The sequence below is a fragment of the Coenobita brevimanus genome, chromosome 57 (genome assembly GCF_032717465.1).
Source record: "Coenobita brevimanus isolate Jiangsu-jjx chromosome 57, ASM3271746v2, whole genome shotgun sequence".
NCBI classification, from domain to species: domain Eukaryota; kingdom Metazoa; phylum Arthropoda; class Malacostraca; order Decapoda; family Coenobitidae; genus Coenobita; species Coenobita brevimanus.
Window position 1 is genome coordinate 33,924,455 of NC_137010.1, and position 19,616 is coordinate 33,944,070.

General features: G+C 42.1%; 1 protein-coding gene across 1 annotated transcript in view; it reads left to right on the top strand.

Annotated features, from left to right (window-relative positions):
• Nucleotides 1-19,616, top strand: part of syd (JNK-interacting protein syd) — a 466,678-nt gene that overhangs the window by 54,738 nt on the left and 392,324 nt on the right. Inside the window, exon 3 of the mRNA XM_080274254.1 lies at nt 18,033-18,153. Within this exon, the coding sequence (XP_080130380.1) occupies nt 18,033-18,153 (121 nt within the window). The remainder of the gene's footprint in view (nt 1-18,032; nt 18,154-19,616) is intronic.

A 19,616-nucleotide genomic window follows, 5' to 3' on the forward strand; every position in this document is an offset into this window, starting at 1 on the left:
CAAGACAGGCCCTCATGCTCCGAGCCACAGCCCAGCACATCAGCTACAGTGGAGTCACCGCTCGACGTGAGTTTGCGGCTGTCTTCAGAGTCTTCTGTAGTCGGTACGCCATCACCACTACCCACCGATGCACCCCTTGGACGCCTGCCAGTGATACTCTCGGGCTCTGACAGTGAATAAACAGCAAGAACTTCTCCACTAGACCACACGGGAATTTTGAGTGTTGTGCAGTGAAAAAAACGGTGTGTTGTGTTAAGGTTTTCAAGTTGGGAGAAAAGACTAAGTAGAAAAGAAATTTAACGTAACTAACCTTCTTTGTTTTGGCTTTGGAAACTTAAAAAAACTTGGGAAAAGTTAATGTGCAACACTTAAATTTAATGGAACATTATTTGGACTAAAGTGAACACTGTGAAAAGAACGGACTTCTGTGTGTTAGTGACTAAGTTCAGTGCAAGACTTCAGGAAGAGTGTAGTGCAAGTGCTTCAGGAAATCGTTCTTACTGTCAGAGTCCGAGAGGAGGCGGTTATTCATCGAGGTGGCCAGGGACTTGCTGTAAGTAGCCAAAATGTTTCATGTTGTACTATTTTCCATACTATATTTACCAGAATGTTTCATATTGTATTTTTTCCCATACTATACTTACCAGAAAGTGTCATACTGTACTTCTTTCCATACTAAACTTACCTCATGCATGTGCAGTAGGAATGGGTTTTTCAGAGTTCGGTTAGGTTCGGTTAGGTTAGGTTCGGTTAGAGTCCATAAGTACCAGAATGTTTATTAATGTATGAACATACTTCTAAACCCACATTTTATGTGTCTATTGCATTTATTTCAGTCATTTATGTGCCTTATTGGTGTGATTTGGGTGTTAAATAGGTGCTATGCATGTCCGGAGGGAGTTGTATAGGTGTTTCTCTGTGTTAGGGTCCGTAAGTACAAGTCCATAAGCTGGGGCCCAATATCCGGACAAAACCAATATCCGAACCTACCGATGGCTCTATTGATCCGGATATTGGAGTGATTACTGTACTTGATAACCTAAATCATGGGGAAAGGAAAAATATATTTAGGGTGGCAGGTCAGGTGAAGAGGGATAATCGGGATATCATAGGTGAGCAGTGTGTGAAGAATGATGAAGGAAGGGTAGTGGTGAACAGTGAGGATATTAAAGATGCATGGAGAGAGCATTATAACCGGTTGTTGAATGATGAGTTTGACTGGGACAGGGAAGGTTTGGAGCCAGCAGATCCAGTATCTGGCCCTTGGCCTTTGATTGATACTGCTACTGTGAGTGAGGCAATAGGCAGGATGAGGGCGGGGAAGGCAGCAGGTGTGTCTGGGTTGACTGCCGAAATGTTGAAGGCCTCAGGCGATATAGGGGTGAGTTTAGTCACTGACCTGATAAATAGGATTATTTATGAGTGTGTTGTCCCAGATGATTGGCTGAAGAGTGTAATTGTAAATGTTTATAAAGGGAAGGGTGATGCCCTGGAAAGAGGAAGTTATAGAGGTATAAAGCTTTTAGATCAGATAATGAAGGTAATGGAGAGAGTTTTAGAAGGTATGATTAGAGAAAGAGTGAATATTGATGAGATGCACTTTGGGTTTATGCCAGGTAGGGGGACCACTGATGCCATATTCATTGTTCGACAGCTTCAGGAAAAATATATTGGTAGGAGAAGGGATCTTTATTTTGTTTTTGTTGATTTGGAAAAGGCCTTTGACAGAGTCCCTAGAAAGGTGGTGGGGTGGGCAATGAGAAAGCTTGGCTTGGAGGAGTGGCTGGTTAGGGTGGTTATGGCCATGTATGTGGGTGCTTACACCCAGGTGAGAGTGAATGGAGATTTGAGTGATGAGTTTTCCGTGAATGTTGGTGTGCATCAGGGGTCAGTTTTGAGTCCCATGTTGTTTATCATGGTACTTGAAGCCCTTTCACGTGACTTTAGAAACGGACTCCCGTGGGAGTTGTTGTATGCTGATGATTTGGTGTTGATTGCAGAGAATGAAAGGGAGGCGGAGGAAAGGTTTAGGAAGTGGAGAGATGGTATGGGGCAAAAAGGTTTAAGGGTAAATGCAGATAAAACAAAAGTGATGATATCTAGGATTGGTGGCGGCACTGTCAAAGACGAGGGAGAGTGGCCATGTGCAGTTTGCCACAAGGGCATGGGAAGTAATTCCATCTTGTGCGGTGTGTGTGATAAATGGGTGCATAAGAGATGTAGTGGTATCAGAGGTAGACTGCGAGATAATGCTGATTTTATGTGTATGGCGTGTCGGGGTGAGCAGGTGGAGATTGTCAGACGTGAAAGGATTGAACTTGCTGGTGAATCTCTTGAGTGTATGGGAGAGTTTTGTTATTTGGGAGACATGTTGTGTGCTGGAGGTGGGGCTGGAGCTAGCTCTGTGGCTAGGATGAGAAGTGGTTGGAAGAAGTTCAGGGAGCTCTTGCCTCTCTTGACATTGAGAGGACTCTCCCTACGTGCTAAGGGGTCTTTGTATGCAGCATGTGTTAGGAGTGTAATGCTGTATGGCAGTGAGACCTGGGCAGTGAAGGAGGAAGATATTCGCCGGCTCAGACGTACAGAAATGACAATAATTAGGTGGATGTGCAGTGCGTCCCTGCGTCCAAGGCCTGGAGGGGCTGGGTTAACAATGGAAGATTTGAGAGGTAGGATGGGACTGGAGTGTATTGGTGTTATGATGAGGAGAGGTAGATTGAGGTGGTTTGGACATGTGGAGAGGATGGGGGATGATAATTGTGTGAGGATGGTGAGAAGTGTTAATATTGGGGGTGGGGTTATGAGGGGTAGACTGAGAAAGACATGGGACGTGGTCATTAAGTGTGACCTTAAGGTTAAGGGACTGAACAGGGAGGCTGCAATGGATCGTGCAGAGTGGAGAGCCGCCATTAGGTGACCAAGGCCGACACATGCAAGCATGTTGGAGCCTTTAAAAACGAAACGAAATGAAACGAAACAGTATCATCTGCAAACAACAGTACATGGAGTTCCAAACACTACCTTCTGTCACTAGGGCCACTTGAGCATCCACTGCCCTACCTTGTATCTCTTTTATTACCCCATCCATGTACAGATTGAACAACCATGGAGACATGACATCCCTGTTTCAACCCAACCTTCAAAGAGAAAAATTCACTCAGTTCACCATCCACACGCACTGCAGCCTTAGCACCATCATACATACTCTTCACAGCATTCAAGAACTTCCCATCTACTCCATACATTCTTAATACTTTCCACAATCCTTGTCTATCCACCCTGTCATATGCTTTCTTCATATCCATGAAGGCTGCATAGAACTTCTTTCCCGTCTTTAGAAACTTTTCCACTAAATATCTAAGAATGAATATCTGATCTACACAACCTCTTCCCTTCCTAAAGCGTCCCTGTTCTTCTCCAACTAATTCCTCTGTTATTTCCCTAACTCTATCATTATGTATCCTACCATACACTTTTCTTATTATACTAAGAAGACATGTGCCCCTATGATTACCACACACTACTTTTTCCCCTTTTCCTTTGTACAAGGGAATAATTATACCTGACTTCCAATCCTCCGAGACTCTACCTTCCTCCCAGGCCAGTCTGCACATCTTCCACATCCATTCTCGTACTATCTCTCCCCCATGCTTCAGCATTTCACCACACACTCCATCAATTCCTGGGGCTTTCCCCAATTTGACATTGTTCATTGCTTCCACAACTTCCATCGTACTGATTTCTCCCTGTCTTCTCACATCCCTCTTTCTCCCAGCCATTCCCCATCCACTTATACTCATATTACAGTACTTCCATTCTCTATGTTCAACAATTCCCTAGTGTTCTCTCCATCTGCTCACTTTTTCTCTCTTCTTCACTATGGTCATTCTATTTTATGAAGAGCGTTTGGCCGTTGTCCCTCTTGGGAAGTCTCTGTCCCACATTGTTGCCACACTTTGTACTGGGCAACTTAATCAGATTAGAATAAAGGCGCTACTGACAGCTCTCCCTCCCAGCACACCACTCTCCTCTCTCTCTCTCTCCATATAGAAATTGCATTTTTTATAGATTTATTTCTATAAAAAGTCCATACACTTTTATGAATTTTTAGAATTTGAGGAAAAGCCTCCAGACTGACTGTCTGTCTGTCTTGTTGCACTCTTATTCATTCCCTTTCTCCCTACTCTCTGTTTCTGTCTGTCTGTCTGTCTCTCTCTAACATATATTTTATTATGACTGATTTTTCTTTAAAGTGTGATGTTTATTTGTGTTTATAACAGCTTTTGAGGGAACAATTATAGGTCCTCTGTTTGCATTCTCTTCTAAAAAATATTTATTTACGTTGTAAATAAGTTCTTTTTCTCTACTCTGGAGCACACGAGAGTGAGTAGCAGGAGTAAGAGCATCGATCTCAGGTGGCGGCCGGAGTGGAAATGACCTGGATTAACACGGTCACTTTACCTTTACAAGCGTGACAACGTTGGAAAGCAACGTTGCCAAGTGTTGTGGTATTTATAAAAAGTAATTGTTAATAAAAGAAAAAATGAGGCATTTATAACACTATACAGCCTTATGAAAGATTTAAATATATATATACTGTAAATAAACTTCATTTAGAAGTAGTAAATAGCTGACATGAGACAGGGAGCTGTACACGTTTGGCAGAGAGGCGGCCTAGGAAATTCCTAAGAGGGACAACGCCCAAACTCTCTTCATAAAATAGACGGACCATAGTAATCTACAATTTTTATTTTTCACTTCCCTACTAACTTCACTGCCACCTTGTCTTACTCTCTTCATCTCTTTCCAGAACATTATCTTACAGTCCCTCCACTTTACACTCAAATTCCTTCCAAATTCCTCATCCGCTGTCTTCTTACTCTCTCTTACTAATCTTTTCACTTCTCTCTTCCTTTCTACATATAACTCTCTCTTCCTTCTCTCAACTTCTTCCACACCTCTATTTCTTATCCATTCATTGTATGCTTTCTTCTTTTGTGCCACAGCCTCTCACCTCTTCATCATTCCATCTTGCTGTTCCTTGCACCCCCCTCCTTCTTTTCACCTCACACACCACATCACATGCTGCACATATTTCTTCTGTGAATATCCTGCACACGCCTTCCACTTCCCCCATCTGCTCCAATTCATATTAACCCAATCGTTCCTCCACTTCTCTCTTATATTCTGCCTTTTTCTCATCCTCGTGTAACCTTTCCACTCTCCTTACAACTACTCCTTCCTCCTCTCCTTCCCTTCTTCTATTTCTCCATCTTACTTGGATCTTAATTCTGGCCACCACCAAGTAGTGGTCAGAAAGTCCACTCCCCCAACCTCTATAAGCTCTTGCATCCATTACACATCTTTGCATCCTTTCATCCACACACACATAATCAATCATTGCCTTCCTTTCATTTAGTTCACCACCCACCCTTCTCATCACTCGCCATGTATACCTGTGGATCATGTTGTGCCTGAAGAGGGTATTGGCTATCTCCAACCCCCTCCCGCCACAAATGTCCACTAACGCACTGCCATTCTCATTTATCTCAGCAGGCACACCCCACTCACCAACTATTCCATCCACCTTCACATTCCCTACTTTACCATTCATACTACCAATCAAAAACACTCCCTCATTCCTTCCAAACTTTTCCATGCACACTTCCACATTTGTCCAGAACTCTTCTCTCACTCTGCTTGCACGATCTTGTATTGGCGCCTACACGCACACAATCGCCCACATCTGTATTCCAACTTCCAGTCTTACCCACACAGTCCTTGAGCCAACTGATCCATTCTCTCTTATGTTCGTCTTCCATCTTTTACTCACAACAATACACACTCCTTCTTTTGCCCTCTCATTCTCACCTACTCCTGCACATATACCCCATCCATACTCCCATTCTTTCACACTCTCACCTCAATATTTAGTTTCAGTTACTCCACTTACATCCACTTTCGCACCCTCAAGCACCTGGACAATCTCTCTCTCTTTCACCTCATCATTCGCACCCCTTACATTCCACGAAATATTTTTCAGAATTAGTGAGGGATTAGAATGCAGACACCAGTAGTTAAGTATATTTAAGGAGTGGGAAATATGGAAGTGTAAATACCAGTACAGTTAAATGAAAAGAATATAAAGAGGTGAATATTGGTGAAAGAAAGTATTAAGAGTTAGGCTGGTAGCCTACGGTAAAGGCTAGTTGAGGTCACCGGAAAAAAGAAAGTATTACCAGTATTGTCATCGCTGTTAATTTTTTTTTTAATGCTTCTGCCAGATGATATTACAGGTATTCAGTTCAGGTAGATTTCTTACAGTGAATAGGTTAGGCCAGTGCTTTCCAACCTGTGGGGTGCGCCCCCCTTGGGGGGCATGAAGGCTTGATAAAGAGGGTGATTATATTTGAAAACTATGAATTATGATGGAATTCAGTACCGGTAATTTCCAAATATGGAGAAAATATTTCAGATATGAATAAGAAATCAAGTTATCTGAATATATAAACAGTTTCAAAGATTAAGAATCTATTATATTTATTGACATGCGCCAAATATGCCAGTATTTGAGGAAGGGGGGCGCAGGGAACGTATCATTCAGTGGGGGGGGGGTGAGAATTAGAAAAGGTCGGAAACCACTGGGTTAGGCACATTCTTCTTTAACCTGTATAATGCCATGACATCTCCCGAATTAATAGCACCACGAGTCAGTAGAGTATGATATAAAGGATGTCTGTCTATCTATCTATCTATTGCCAGACGCCTCAATCCCGTTTGGGGTGGCCACAAACAAATTGCCTCCAAGTCGCCCTGTCCCCCACCATTTCACTGCCTTGCTCCCAACTCACACCCCCCTCTCTCATATATCTCTCCACCCCATCCCTCCATCTCATCCTCGGCCTCCCCCTCCCTCTTCCCCCCTCCACCTCACCCACATACACTCTCTTCATCAGTCTTTCACCCTCCATTCTCTCCACATGGCCAAACCACCTCAGTGTGTTCCTCATAATGCTTCCTATCACATCCACATCCACACCACAACGCTTCTTTATATCCTCATTTGTCAGCCTGTCTCTCCATGTGACTCCACAGGCTCCTCTTAAATAACTCATTTCCACTGCTCTCACTCGTGTGTCCTTCCAACAACGTCCAAGCTTCACTTCCATACATTAGAGTTGGTATCACAATACTGTCATGTAGTAACTTTTTCACTTCCATGCTTACTTCCCTGTTTCTTATCATTGCTTTCAAAGAACCAGCAACCTTTCTTCCCTGCTGTACCCTTTCAAACACTTCACCCTCCAAACCTCCATCCTTACTCATCACACTACCCAAGTACTTAAACGTACTCACATTTTCCAATTCCTCACCATCCAACCTCGCTGTACATTCACTGACTTCACCCCTCTCAAAGGATGTCCTAGTACAATAATCCCCATTTTTCCGTCAAAGCAAGAAAATCTGACTGAATTAAAGCAGTATCTGTTTTTGACTGCATTAACAGGCATCACACCTGGAAAATGAAATTTTCAAACAGCATTAAGTACATATTTTTTGAGTATGAATTACTTATACTGTACCACATTCTGTGCATTAATACAGCTCGTCCTCATTATCGATGGGGGTTACATTCATAAGATGTTGTCAGTACACAAACCGTGTTGTTATTGATTTTCCAGTGAACACCTTTATATATTCATTATAATTCTTACATGGAATTATATACTTGAAATGTAATGGGTGCGAATGATGAGGTGAAAGAGAGAGATTGTCCAGGTGCTTGAGGGTGCAAAAGTGGACATAGCTATGTGGAATCACAGACTAAATGGGGAGGTGAGAGCATGAGAGAGTGGGAGTATGGATGGGGTTTATGAGCAGGAGTAGGTGAGAATGAGAGGGCAAAAGAAGGAGTATGTACACTCAAACCTCACTTTAAGGGACTAAATGGGGAATCAACTTGTCCCTTACTTGAAAATGTCCCATACTTGAAAATGTCCATTGTTTTACAACATATAAAGACAATTTTATTTTGAAATGCAATGATTGTTTCACCTATACTATTTATTGATATGATTATGAATATTATTTTATGGGTACTGTATAAAGAAAGATATTAATGTGTATAACCTAGACATTAACTATCATTTTTGAATGGTCTCGTCCATTTGTAAGGTAGAATATGGAGTCCCTTAAATCCAAAATCCCTAAAATGGAGGTCCCTTAAATCGAGGTTTGAGTGTACAGTATTGTTGTGTGCAAGAGATGGAAGAAGATAAGAGAGTATGGATCAGTTGACTCAAGGACTCTGTGGGTAAGACTGCAAGTAGGACTACAAATGTGGGCGATTGTGTGTGTATGCGCTAACGCAAGATCATGTAAGTAGAGTGAAAGAAGAGTTCTGGGCAAATGTGGAAGCAGCATGGAAAAGTTTGGAAAGATGAGCGAGTGTTTTTGATTGGAGATAAGAACAGGAAAGTAGGGAATGCGAAGGTGGATGGAGTAGTTGGTGAGTGGGCTATGCCTACAGAAGTGTATGAGAATGGCAGTGTTCTAGTGGACTTTTGTGTCTTAGTGATAGCCAGCACCCTCTTTAGGCACAAAATAATCCACAGGTATACGTGGCGAGTGATGAGAAAGGTGGATGGTGAACTGAATGAACGGAAGACAATGATTGATTGTGTGGTGGATGAGAGAATGAGAGGGTGTGTAATGGAAAGAAGGGCATACAGAGGTTGGGGAGTGAACTTTCTGACCACCACATGGTGGTGGTGAAAGTCAAGGTTCAATTGTAATGGAGGAATAGAAGGAGAGAAGGACAGGAGGAAGTAGTCAGTACAAGGAGGGTAGAAAGGTTGCAAGAGGATAGAAAAAAAGGCAGAATGTTAGAGGGATGTGGAGGAGCGATTAGATAAATAAGATTTGAAGCAGATGTGTTAGGTGGAAAGTGATTGCCAGATATTCACAGAAGAAATCTGTGCAGCATGTGAGGTGGTGTGTGGTGAAGAGGAGTCAGAAATGGGTGCAAGGAACATCATGGTGGAATGAAGAGATGAGGCAAGCTGCGGCACAAAAGAAGAAAGCTTACAGTGAGTGGATGGGAAGCAGGGGCGTGGAGGAAGTTGAGAGACAGAAGAGAGAGTTATATGTAGAGAGGAAGAGAGAGGTGAAAAGATTAGTATGAGAGAGTAGGAAGAGGTTGGATGAGGAATTTGAGAGGTATTTGAGTGTAAAGTGGAGGGAATGTAAGAAAATGTTCTGGAAAGAAGTAAAGCGAGTTTGACAGGGTGATAAAGAAGTTAGTCAGGGAGTAAAAGATAAAAATGGTAGGTTGTTAGTGGAGAAGGGAGAAAAAGTGAGCCGAGGAGAGAACACTTTAACCCCTAACCACCGGCTGACATGTATAGCCGTCACGATTTTTGGCAAGGAGCAACACCGGTTGACGTGTATAGCTGCAAGCATCTTCCCTCCACCCTTTGAACATTAACTTATCCTTACTCATTGACGGGATCACCTGGAGACATGGGATACTTTCATCTGAAAGAGGAAGAGTTGGTGATGCTTATGTATATTTAATTTTTTTCTCTAACTCTTATAGTTTGGCAGATATTAGGGTTTGAAGTAAGGGTATTCTTTTCCGTCACGGATATCCCTCGTAGGGATAAGCATGCAACATCGAAAAACCCCCGCCGTGTAGGGGTTAAGGAACTGCTAAACTTAGAGTATGGAAGTAATGCAAGTATAAGTGGCTTGGGAATGGCTGGGAGGAGGAGGGAGGTGAGAAGAAAGGAAGTAATCAGTAGGATGGAAGTAGTGGAAGCACTGAAGAAAGTCAAAATGGGGAAAGCCCCTGGAATTGATGGAGTGTGTGATGAAATGCTTAAGCATGGGGGAGAGATGGTAGTAGAAGGGTGTGGAAGATGTGCAGATTGGCCTGGGAGGAAGGTAGAGCCCCGGAGGGTTGGAAGTCAGGTATGATTATTCCCCTGCACAAAGGAAAAGGGGAAAAAGAATTTTGTAATAATAGGGGCATTTGTCTTCTTAGTGTAATAGGCAAAGTATGTGGTAGGGTACTTATCGACAGGGTTAGGGAAATATCAGAGGAAATAGTTAGAGAAGAACAGGGAGGTTTTAGGAAGGGAAGAGGGTGTTTAGATCAGATATTAACTCTTAGATCTTTAGTGGAAAAGTTTGTAGAGAAGGGAACGAAGTTGTATGTGGCCTTCATGGATTTCGAAGTTCCAATGCCAAATTTTAATCATTCAATCCATCATGGCTTTGGAAGAAGCTTATGTGCCGATCAACAAGGAATGTGGAAATTATTAAGAATATGTGGAGTAAATGGGAAGATGTTGAATGCCGTGAAGAGTATGTATCAGGGGGTAAGGCTGCAATGCGTGTGAATAGTGAACCACATGTTTTTCTGTTTGAATGTTGGATTGGTACAGGGATGTGTCATGTCTCCATGGTTGATCATCTGTATATGGATAGGGTTAAAAAAATGATACAAGGTAGGGTTGTGGATGTTGGAGCAGGGCAGCGTTTGGAAACTCCCTGTAATGTTGTTTGCAGATGATACCGTATTGTTAAGTGAAGACGAAGGGGAACTGCATGACTTGTTGAATGAATTGGGAAGTGTGTGTATGAAATGGAAACTAAAGGTGAAAGTAGGGAAGAGTAAAGTTATGGTCTTCGAGAGAAGTTAAGTCACTGGATGTACAGTGAGTTTGGATGATGAGGAAATGGAAAATATGAGTGCATTTAAGTACTTGGGTAGTGTGATGAGTGAGGATGGAAGAGTGGAAGGTGAAGTGCTTGAAAGGGTACAACAAAGAAGAAAGGTTGCAGGTTCTTTGAAAGCAGTGATAAGAAACAGGGGAGTGAACATGGAAGTAAGAAAAGTTGCTCCATGATAGTATTGTGACACCAACTCTAATTTATGGAAGTGAAGCTTGGACCTTTTTGGAAAGACACAAGTCAAGAATGAGAGCTGTGGAAATGAGTCATTTGAGAGGAGCATGTGGAGTTACATGGAGAGACAGACTTACAAATGAGGAAGTGAGGAAGCATTGTGGTGTGGATGTGGATGTGATTGAAAATGATAAGAGAAATACACTGATGTAGTTTGGCCATGTGGAGATGGAGAGTGTTGGGACTAACGAGGAGATTTTATGTGAGTGAGGTGGAGGGGGGGGAGAGGAGGGGGGTGACCAAGGATGAGATAAAGGGATGGAATGGAAAGGTACTGTATATGAGAGAAGGGGGTGTGAGCTGGGAGCAGGGCAGTAAAATGGTGTTGGACAGGGTGACATGGAGGCGATTTGTTTGTGGCCACCACTTCTGGGATTAAGGCATCTGGCAATAGATAGATGGAAAATTCTTACAAAACCACTCATGTGTTATGTTAATGTGGTTTTAATTATATTAAAAATTATTTCCTTTATACATATCATCCCACCATAGTCCTGCCTCTATCAGTATTGAATACTTGTTGAGCTATAGGCACTCAGAATATTGTGTTTAGTTATTTATTAAAACTGAGCAGAGCTGAAAGCAGGTGACTATCTACATACGTAAGACTAAGGAGACAGGCTGGCCTTACCTGCATGTATATTTATTTGAACATTTTATTTATTTTTTTAACAGAAAGAGCTATAGACACTAAGGATATTTGGTTTTTGTGAGAGTGAGATGCATGGATGGAAATGAGTAGAGTTGAAGCCAGGTGACAGGCTACTCCCCCCTCCTCCCCTGAGTACGTATGTAAGACAAAGGAGACAGGCTAGTGCTGCCTCTGTGCATATTTATTTAATAATTTTATTATTTTTCACAGAAGGAGCACCAGGGAGTACTGTTCTGTATAATGTACTGTACCATGACTACTGATCAAGGAAACTATTATTTTTTTTTTTTTTTTTTTTTATGTTTAGATAATTGTATTGTACAGTACAATACAGCACTGTTTATAGATGTTATACCTCCTGTAGAGGGGTTGGGAGCTTAGTATGGCATTATCTGCCAGAATGCATTATCCGAGAAGGCCATGGCTAAATTATGACAGGTAAATGGGGTATTACTGTTGTGAAAAAATTAAAATTGAATACTGAGACTAGTAAAGAAAAGTAGTACGGTACTAGTATACAGAAGTGAATGCTGGTAGAGAAAATGTTTAAACCAGCTGTGTGAATATGTGTTGGGTGATGATGATGATGATGGTGATGACTGAAAATGATGTTGATGGTGATTATGATGAAAGTAATTACAGTGATACAGAATGAGTAATGATGAAGATGAGGATGACAGCAGAAGTGGTAGTGGATGAGTAGGCCAAACATAAGTAAGATGGCAGAGTGGGAAGTAGTGGAAGGAGCCATATTGTATTACACCCCGTTCCTGTCATGACAGAGCCTTGACTAGGAAACATTGAGTATATATATATTTGTTTTCATCTCTAGCTGACCTTAGATTTTTTTTTTTTTTTAAATACAACAAAGAAGGAACCAAAGGCCAGAAGCCCACAAACTGTTCCCTCCAAGAAAAAAATAAAAACAATACGACAGAGAGCCAAACTCAGGATCCGTTCATTTCGAGATGCCTGGACACGCTGCGTTTGAAAGACAGGTCATAGGAAGTAGGAAATACAGACAGAGGGAGACAGTTCCTGAGTTGACCTGTTGCATAAATGAAGCGCTGGGAGTAATGGTTAACTCTTACATTAGAGAGTTGGACAGAAAAGGGATGAGAGTTTGTTGCTAGACGGGTGCTACGTACCTGTCGTAGAGGTAGAGGGGTGCAAGCAGACAGGTCAGAGGAGTAGTGACCATTGAAGTACCCATAGAAAAGAGCTAAAGATGCAACAGTGTGGCAAAGAGACTGAGGTTGAAGGGAACCATTAAGAGGAGGAGAGTTAATGAGATGAAAAGCCCCTGACTCCACCATGTTGAGAAGAGCTGTATGTGGGGAGCCTCCCCACACATGAGAGTTTACACAGGGGCAAATAAAACCTGTGTATAAAGTCAACAACTGTGCAGGAGTAAAGAAGGTACAGAGTCAGCTTAGTATACCTAATCTCTTGGAAGCAGATTTTACAAGAGATGTAATATGATCTTCTCAAGATAAATCCCGAGAGAATGAAACCCCAAGTATGTTTAAGGATGATGCAGGATTGAGCTGAATATTATTAAACATTAGTGGGTACTCCTGTGGATGATTTTATTTGGTTGATAGGTGTACAAACTGAGTCTTTGATGCATTTAAAACAACAAGTTTACTTTTACCCTAGTCAGAGATAAAAGCCAAATCAGACATAGGTGTGCCGTAGCCTCATTCCTTGTTTGTTGAAGTAACAGCTGAGAAGGATATTGCGGGAACCGAATGAAAGGTGAAGGGTGGAATCGTCAGCGTATGAGCGGCTGGGGTCAGATGTACAGCTTAGGTCATTGAATAATGAAGGGTGGAATCATCAGCGTAGGAGCGGCTGGGGTTAGATGTACAACTTAGAGGGTCATTGATGAATAAAAAGAAGAGAGTTGGAGATAGGATAGAGACCTGAGGAACACCACTCTTGATTGATCTAGGAGAAGAATGGTGGCTGTGTACAACAGCGGCTATAGAACGACCAGAAAGGATGCTATAGATGAGGGCACAGATAGAAACCAAAAGAAGGTAGTTTGGAAATTAAAGATTTATGCCAGACTCAATTGAAAGCCTTTGTGATATCAAGTGCAATGGCAAAGCTTTTGCGAAAGTCCCAAAAGGTGGATGGCCAGGAGTCTGAAAGGTAGGTGAGAAAATTGCCAATGGAACGACCCTGTTGGAACTCATAGTGACGATCAGAAAGATGGTTGTAATAGGAAAGGTACTTTAAAATTTTTCTTTTAGACTGGAAAACTTTTGAGACACAGGATGTTAAAGCAATTGGGCGATAGTTAGAGGCTTGGGAATGGTCACCCTTCTTTGGGACAGGCTGAATGAGAGCAAACTTCCAGCAAAATGGAAAGGTACAAGTTGATAGACAAAGGCAAAAGAGTTTACCTAGGCAGGGTGTAAGCACAGATGCATAGATCTTGAGGACTACAGGAGGGTCCTCATCAGACCCATATGCCGTGTTAGTATTGAGACCAGTAATGGCAGAAAATACATCAGTTGAAGAAATATGAATGTCAGTCATGAGGACGTCAGAGAGGAACAGCACCAGAATCATGTAAGGTGGAATTGGAGGAGAAAGTCTGAGCGAAGAGATCTGCTTTATCAGTAGAAGAAATAGCTACAGAACCATCAGAGCAGAAAAGAGGAGGGAAGGATGGTGAGGTAAAGTCGTTAGAAACGTTTTTTGCAAGGTGCCAGAAGGAGCATGAGGAATTCGAGTTGGAGAGTTGAGAGCATTTAGTACGGATGAAAATATTTTTTGCAGAGCAAAGAACAGACTTAGCACAATTCCGGGCAGAAACATAAAAAAAGATGTGATTCATGGATGAGTTGCGATCATATGCCTTCATTTTCTTTTACTTTTGTTCCCTTTCCATGCTCACCCATCCTTATCTATCCTCCTCATACTGTTCACTTGCAGCATCCATCCAGGAAGCAAGCCTTAACACTATTTCTCTTTGGTGAGGCTCTATCAGCTGCAAGGTAACATTGGTTTAACTGCATGGGAAGTCTCCTTAGGGGCAGTTGCTTACCTGTGGTTGATGAGTCTGCTTGGCCAGAGAGACTGAGGTTAATCAACATCAACTTTATACAGATCTACCCTTTTCATATCCATCCATCCTTATCAGTCTGCGTCATTCACTGAAAATTCTGTTCTTAGCCTTTTCTGTCCTCCTTCCACCTTTCTACATACTGCCCTCATACCATCGTCATATTCTTCTTTTCCCTCTGTTTTGCCTCCTTCTACAGTTGTATTACAGTACTGTACTGTACCCTCCACATTACTTTCCTCATACCTTCATTATACTCCTCCCTCCTGCATTTAATTCTAACCATTATTATTTTGTCTGTTCATCTACTCTCCATAATCTCACCACTGGCTTCATACTTATCCATCCTAATACCCTCCTGTACCCTTCTTCTAGGTTCCATCATCCATTTCACCCTTGCTCTCCGTATTCTGTATATCCTTTTACTCTCATGCTCCCCAGTCTTCATTCCTTCCCAGTATTAGTCCATCCTCATAAACTTCCATCTCTTTCTTCCTTCCCACCCTCCCTGTTTCTCATATCCTCTCACCCAATGTATACCTTCCTTGGCCTTCTCTACCCACCTCTGGATCCATCCAGTCTCCTAAACTTTCACTATCCTTCTCATACCCTTGTTTATTTTTTGTGCCCTCTCACTCACTACATACCCTTCATTACTTTCAGATCCCACTCATAGGCCTCTACCCATCCATCCTCCCATCCTTTATTACCCTTCTCATACTGTTTCATATTACTTTTCCATTGTTCCCCAGGTGTTAGGTGATGGTGACCATCATTCACTCACTTGACATAGTGCTGCCTACATCTTCATTCATGTTTATCTCTCATTTCTGTGTCTGCCCTCATCTCTTCCTATTTCTCCCATCTTCCTGTCACACTTTCTTACTTTTCTTTTCATCTCAGCTGGCTGTACACTGAGTGACAAACCTAAAAGTTTCCAGTAACTTAAGAAACAATAGTTTCCTGTAACCCAAGAAACCATTTACAGTTCTGGATAGTAACCATATTATCAAATAACAGGGTGATGTGATGCCTACTATGGTGCCTGCTTAGGGGATGGAGAGATGCAAATGCAACATCCATCTGGGAATCACAACCTCCTGCTCTTCCCTGTGCCTTGTTGTGGTGAAAGACTGTCTGCTCAAAGGGAACATTGGTTCATTTCACAGTATGGCTTGTAGTGGCAGTCTGGCTGGGCAGATAGGTTAATCAACAACAGCTTATTCTCCATTGTTCATACCCTCCCACTCACTATATACGGTCCATGACCTTCATAGCCCACCTTTATACCCATCTAGCCACCTACCCTTCACGCTACTCCTGCTTGCCTCATCCTCTTCCATATTACTCTACTTTTCTTCATTTCTTGTACTCTCTCACCCTCCTTATATCAGTACTTTGTACTCATAATCCGTTTGCATTAATTGGTATCCCTTGGAGGACCAGCAAGTTTCTGATCTTGTAGTGCTGCCAAGGGTATGGGTTAGTCATATAGGCCACCCTTAACTCATTCATTACAATGATGTATGTTTTTGATAGAGTGTTGTTGCTTCTGCTAAGTGGTGTTTACTCAGCTAGAGAGAGATTTCATGTAATAAAAGAGATTCAAAATTATTTCAGTTAACATTGTTATGGTAGGCAGTAAGTACATGTTTTTGGATTAATGGGACAGTATTTGCATATTGTTCTTACTGGACCCAGACAGTTTTGTATGCTTTAACCCCTTAAGACTGCAAGTATTTCAGGCTGGTCCCCCCCCCCCCCCCACCAAGTTGTAATTTGGGAGGGGGGGTTGGCAACTTTCACCAAGGGCAAATTGACTGTGTTCTGGCTAAAGAGGAAGAATTTACACACCTGATAGTGCAATCCACACCCCTGTAGGCCTAATGGTTATTGCACAATCATGTGTCAAAGTTCAAAAAAGTTTATAATAGTCACCTACAAAAACAGTCTAAAATGTGAAAATTTTGATAACTACCAATTTTTTTTTTTTTTTTTATTGAAACAGGTAATTTCAATGTTTTGTCACACCAGCCATGAAAACAGGTGTATGTAGGTGTGGGGCGATTACTAGGCTGTGGGGAGATAAAGTAGGCTGTGGGGAGTAGGCCTATAGGTATGGGGGTTGGAAAAATAACCAACTTTTCGCATGAAAAGAAAGCACTTCAGTGTGTTCTGTAACATCTTGGCAGCCTGATACCTCTCGGGGGTCTGTAGGGGGTGGGAGGGTATTGAGGGACAGGGATGGAGGGAAGGGGTGGGGTTTAGGGGGGAACACAAGGCTAGCAGGGTGGGAGGAGGGGCAAGAGTGGGTGGGAAGAGAGACAGGTGGTGGTGGGAGGAGAGATGCGGGTGCATGGAGAGGTGGGAGGGTTATGGGGGACAAGGAGGGAGTGGGGTAGATGGTGGCACAAACGAGGCCTAGACGGGGGTGTTCCCCCCCCCCACTGCCCGGGATGTACCGATCCCCCCTCACGCCACCTCAGGGTTGAGTTCTCATTGGCCTGAAGCCATGTACGTCATAATCGGGGTGGAGGAAGTACTCTTCAGTTTTTTATAGGCCCCGCTCAGTTGATGTGATAAGGGAATTTGGCATAAAACTCATTGCATCAATAGGCAGAGGATCACCAGGCAGAACACAAACATCGTGGCAAAGTTAGGATCTTTATTTGCTGACCCCCCCCCCCCATAAAGACTCTAACTTTGCCACGATGTTTGTGTTCTGCCTGGTGATCCTCTTCCTATTACATCTAAGTTTCCACACTCCAAGTCTATAGCTGCAGTCATTGCATCAGTTGATGTGATTAGGCATTAAGGGGTTAAGAAGCCTATGGTAATGAAGGAATCAGAGTGTTTGGACTACAGTATGTTAGCATCAGGTCCCTAAATCTCTCAAGGAGTAATATAGGGCTGTCTTTTACTGTTCTTTACACTAAGTAATAGGGATGCTGGGTGTTACAGTATTGCAGCATAGGCCTAGGCATCATTATGGTTTGTCCAGCAGATGGAGGTTTCACCATGTTGTGGAGATTTTTAATGGACAGTTTTGTCCTTTTACAGAAATCTTTTGTGGCAGTTTTGTAATTTTGCAAAGATTTTTTTAGATGAGATGTTTATCATCTTGCAGTGTATATATTTCATGTAGCTCAGTTGCAGAGTAGGTTACTGCTATAGCTTTACTGAATGTCCCCCCCCCCCACCCACCCCTTTTTTTTTCAAGGACCGTACTCTAGTCTTAAACTCTTGTGAGAGTTTGTTAATCACAATGGAGAGGTGGCAGTTTTAGACCAATTTAAAGTGGCCAGGGTATAACAGAGTAATTTCTCCCCTCAGAAACTGCTTGAGGTTGAGGATGGCCTGGAGGAGGAACGTAAGCAAGGTCAGGCGCGGGGGGAGACGCTGGAGTCCATCGTCCGTATGTTGGAGCTCAAGAACCGTAATGCCACAGATCATGGTTAGTACTTTGGTGTCTTAATACTGAACATCAACCAGAACACGAATTCTGGTTGATGTTTTCTTGTCTGAGTGCACCTCACTTCTCATATTGGTACTGTATATGAGGCCCCTAATAACATAGTGTACCGAATGCCACGTGTTGAAAATGGGGAAAAATGCAGTTAAAGTTGCATAACTTTCAAAATGTCCTAACTTTGGAACTAGTGAATATTTTTTAGTGTTTTTTTTTTTTTTATAGCTTGAAGTTTGTACTTTTATGTCATGCTAATCTTGGTAGAAGAGAAATTAGTAGCATTCTGATGGCTACAACAATAGCTGCATTTTTCTCCATTGTGGTTATTGAGAGACAAAATGTACTCTCAGTATGCATTTTTAACAATCAAACCAACCAAAGATATCAATGGGAAATGTTTACAAAAGCAAAATAGATGTATGTAATACTATTTTCAGACATTAAAAACCATTATAAAAAAAAGAAATCTTTCATTTTAGCCCATATCTCTGGCCTCCTGGCCCTCTTTCTGTTATGAGATGACCAGCAGCTTTTTGCTCACTACTAGAGTCACTCATGTTCTTGATACAGTGAGAAAAAACATTAAAATAGCTCTGATAATAGCCTGTTAATCCAGGCAGTGTTCTAGGCCTGCTGGTAAACAAAAAACTCCATGTCGTGACAGATTCCCAGATCACAGTTGCTAATGTCTCGCTGAGCTCTCTGCCTTTCCCATTTTCTGTACATTATGGCTAACTTACCCTTAAAATCATGCAATTTTATGCTAAGATATTCCATTATGTTAAAATAATGGTACAATAATTAGTAATGCTATAAAAAAATGCATGACTGTGAGCATAAAGAAATGTTTGTATCTGGTAACATCAGACAACACGTTGCTGGGAGGCACTCGGTACATTCTGTGACCAGCGTGAAGGCTTGTCGACGCACTGAGGTGAAGCGGGCAGTGAGACCATGTTACAGAAGGGGAATTTGGACCCTAATGCCAGTTGCTTCCTGTATCTCGTGGTTGCTTTCCAGATCAAAGAGGGTTTGGGCTACATACTGGTATACTTAACTCGGTTTTGCTTGCACTGGCGCTCTGTACATTATGTTATTAGGGGCCTCATATATTGCCATAATATTTCCTGAGTACACTAGACCCCTTTTACTTGTCTCATTATGTTGTATTCCTTACTAGCTTCTGCTGCTTCTCTCTGCACATGTTCCATTAATGTATTTATGTATGTTGTGTTTACATTCTGTGATATGACTAAGGCACAGGTAACATACAAAAGAAAAGTAAGATCTAATATGCAAAATTGATCATGAAGGAAGAGGTGCTGGAAGGCCTCCTAAACTTCCGAGAATATGGTCCTTTGTCTCTTATATATCTCAAATGTACCACACATTTCATAATTGTCTCTCTGCCTTTATTTATTGTATTTCTTAATCACACCCTGTCTTGT